This window comes from Cenococcum geophilum (genome assembly GCF_001692895.1).
Source record: "Cenococcum geophilum 1.58 unplaced genomic scaffold K441scaffold_49, whole genome shotgun sequence".
Lineage (NCBI taxonomy): Eukaryota > Fungi > Ascomycota > Dothideomycetes > Gloniales > Gloniaceae > Cenococcum > Cenococcum geophilum.
The window spans coordinates 484,626-488,004 of record NW_027137607.1 but is presented as its reverse complement, the minus strand read 5'-3'; the positions used below and the strand labels follow the sequence as shown (position 1 = coordinate 488,004).

General features: G+C 51.4%; 1 protein-coding gene across 1 annotated transcript; it reads left to right on the top strand.

Annotated features, from left to right (window-relative positions):
- The first annotated feature begins 649 nt into the window (after positions 1-649).
- K441DRAFT_643702 (major facilitator superfamily transporter) lies at positions 650-2,893 on the top strand. The gene is made up of 4 exons (XM_067646732.1): positions 650-998; positions 1,062-1,118; positions 1,171-1,499; positions 1,586-2,893. The coding sequence occupies exons 1-4, from the start codon at positions 797-799 to the stop codon at positions 2,666-2,668; spliced, it is 1,671 nt and encodes a 556-aa protein (XP_067499644.1). The 5' UTR covers positions 650-796; the 3' UTR covers positions 2,669-2,893.
- Positions 2,894-3,379: the final 486 nt, after the last annotated feature.

Below are 3,379 nucleotides of genomic sequence, written 5' to 3'. Positions count from 1 at the left end.
ATACGCAGAACCTCTAATGCAGAGCGTCGTGCAGAGCATCGTGCAGAGCATCGTGTAGAGCGTTGTGCAGAGCCCTTGTACGTAGAGCCTCCATACGCAGAGCCTCCACATGCAGAGCCTCCGTACGCAGAGTCTTCAATGCAGAGCGTCGTGCAGAGCATCGTGCAGAGCGTCGTGCAGAGCCTCCGTACGTAGAGCCTCCATATACAGAGCTTGCGTATGCAGAGCCTTCATACACAAACCTCCGGATTTCGGGCGGTTAACCGTTTGGTACGTATGGCCCGCCATAAAATCGTGGTTAAATGGGGCGATGTTTTGATGGGGCGATATTTTGATGAGGCGAATTTTGGACGTTGGCGGTTTGGTACGTATGGCCCACCATATAACCACCGGACGCGCCTCCACCGTCTCGGCGCATCCCGTTGGAAGCGCGTGTCGATCTTAAGTGATCAAACGGCAGAATTTATACCTTTTGAAGTAATAAGCACAGCAATTTTGATGTATTTTTACTTACTTTTGGGTACAAATGTACGCATTTTGATTAGCATGATCAACCCGCGCTTTCAACCAGATGCGCCGAGACGGAAACCATCTGCGGATCTGCGCTAAGCGTTTTTTCAGGTGTCGCGTCAGAGAAACCGGTTCTATTCTACTAGGGTTTGAGACTTTGACGAGACTTGGCTGCGGGGGTGGAGGTAAAGATGCATATAAACATGGGATTCCGCGGTTATAACGCAAAATAGGATCTCGGCATTTGGCAAGACATTTTACAAAGACATTCTAGGCATCTTGTACGATGGATCCCCATTACGATCCTGCTTTGCTTCCACACCGTCCTCGGAACGACGACATTCCTAAGACGAACTACAACACCATAACTACGGTGAACTCCAGCGCGGAGTCAAAGAGCATCGATGGCGAGCAATTTGATGGAACAGCGAAGCTCGCGAAGGAAGGAGCTATCATCTTGATTCCCAGTCCCGGTCAGGATCCTAGAGGTAAGCAACCCATATACCAAAGACCCAGAAAATCACATGCTAATTCGTGTTGTCGCATTGCAGACCCTTTAAATCTACCCGTTTGGCACAAGAACTTCATAATGTTCATCCTAACATTATGTACGTCAACCCAGACCACACCATAAACCATAAATACTCACCCAATACACAGACTCCGTAAGCGGTCTCACCGTCGTCGTCGGTCTCGGCGCCCTCCTTGTCTACTTCATCCCCGTGTACCAGAAAGCCGGGAAATCCACCGCTCAAATCAGCGCTCTCTTGACTTACCCAAACCTCTTCCTCGGAGTTGGGAATCTCTTCTCCATGCCCCTCGTGCTGGCTGTTGGTCGGCGTCCCGTGTTTCTGGTATCGAATCTTCTGCTCTTCTTCTCTTGCATCATGTGTGCGACGAACAGGAACTTCGAATGGCACCTCGCTGCTCGATGCCTGGCTGCGCTGAGTGGAGCGCAGTGTGAGGCGCTTGTGCCGTTGATAATTCAGGTGAGCTCCACATCCAGCTTCTCCATTCGGACGAATCCCTCATCACCTACCCCGTAACGCACATTTAACAGTATTGGTTTTATCAGGACATATTCTTCCTCCACCAACGCGCCCGGGTTCTGCAATACTGGTCTTCCTCGCAAACAATCGCTAACTCCACTCTTGTCATCATCTCCTCCTACATGACCAACGCCGTCGGCTGGCGCGCCTGGTACTGGCTCTTCACCGCGACGTCCGGCCTAGCGCTGGTGCTCACTATCTTCTTCGTTCCCGAGTCGGCCTACGACCGCCCCATCTCTGCGTTCATGGGAACTGCACCGCAGGAATTCGCACCTACCGGCGACTCGGACGCGCCTCTCGCTGCAGATAACATCCACGAGCCCATTACCACGCTCGACGAGCGCAAACTCAACACCGTGAACTACGCCCCACGCACCCTCCGCTCCGATATGCGCGTGTTCGTAACCCCCCACGATTGGCCCAAGACCTTCATCACCCTCAAACATATCACCCAACTCCTCGTCCTCCCCCACATTCTCTGGCTCGCGCTCATGAACGGTTTCTTCCTCGCTATCGACATCTCAATCAGCATAACATATGGGCCAATCCTGGTCGCGCCTCCCTATAACTGGGCCAAAACATCCGTCTCCATCGCGCAGGTCGGCCAGCTACCCGTCGCTTTCATCGCGATGCCCTTGCTCGGCTGGCTCTCCGACTTTATCGTCACGAAGATGGCGAAGCGGAACGGCGGGCGGCACGAGCCGGAGTACCGGTTGCTCACTCTCGTGTTCCCATTACTGCTGCTGTTGATGTTGACGGCGATCTATGGCGCGGCGGCGGAGAATCCGTACGGATATCACTGGATGGCGATAATATTCCCGCAGAATGTGTGGTTGTTCCTTCTCTTTGCGACGAATACGGTGGGCATTACGTATTTGTTGGATTCGCACCCCAAGCGCGCTGGGCCGGTATTGGTGATCATGTGTCTCATGCGCGGATTGGTAAGTTTCGGGGTAAGTTACCATACTGTGGATTATGTGGATGCGGTGGGATATGTGCGGTTATTTGGGATTTATGCGGGTCTAATGGCCGTGTTTGGAGTCCTGGGGATTGGTGTGTTTGTGTGGGGGAAGAAGATTAGGCATTGGGTTATGAGATGGACGAATTAAGGGAATATGGTGGGTGGTAAAGCCACTTATGATAGAGAGGAGGTTCGGTGGAGGGCAGGGTCGAAGAGCAGTGTCAAGGAGACTATTCAACGCCACTGCGGTATACCGAAGGCCTAGTATCCACCGGAGGTGATATTTTCTTCGGCCGTTTCTCCAGCCATATCTTGAGCTGACGCTTTATTATATAAATCTCCTTACTCAGCCTCAGGGTCTTCCGATAGCTCGAATACAAAGTAGGTTTTGCGCAAGCATAACCATTCAGCCGTAACGTGTCTCACCCCCAAGCGAGACACCCGAAATTCCTTGTACAAATCAATATGTCCCTCCCCCAATTAAGTTCTCGTGAAGCTGAAGTCTCCATACAAAAAGCTATACAAGACGTTGAATCGGGCGTTGAGCCATCAATTCGCAAAGCCTCCAGCGTTCGCGCATCACCCCATTCTACCGTTGCGCATCGCCTTGCTGGGCGTCTCCCTCGACACCTGGCTTATAAAACGCTACTGCATCCTTATTAGGAGGATTAAATTGTTAAATGGATACACGAATGTTAGTCCTGGGGCCTTGTAATAAAGGTTAATATACTTCCTATAATGGTGAGCTCGTTCTTGGCAGAAGGCAGGGTAATAAGTAAATACTAGGGGGTGAAATTTATACAATGCCACGGGCTCTATACTATTATAAGTCGTTAATTAGATTGCCAGAGGGCCTGGA

Coding starts and splice junctions, on each gene's coding strand:
- K441DRAFT_643702 (XM_067646732.1), top strand. CDS start 797: ATGGATCCCCATTACGATCCTGCTTTGCTTCCACACCGTCCTCGGAAC. Junction 999..1,061: donor TCCCGGTCAGGATCCTAGAG/GTAAGCAACCCA, acceptor GTCGCATTGCAG/ACCCTTTAAATCTACCCGTT. Junction 1,119..1,170: donor AATGTTCATCCTAACATTAT/GTACGTCAACCC, acceptor CCCAATACACAG/ACTCCGTAAGCGGTCTCACC.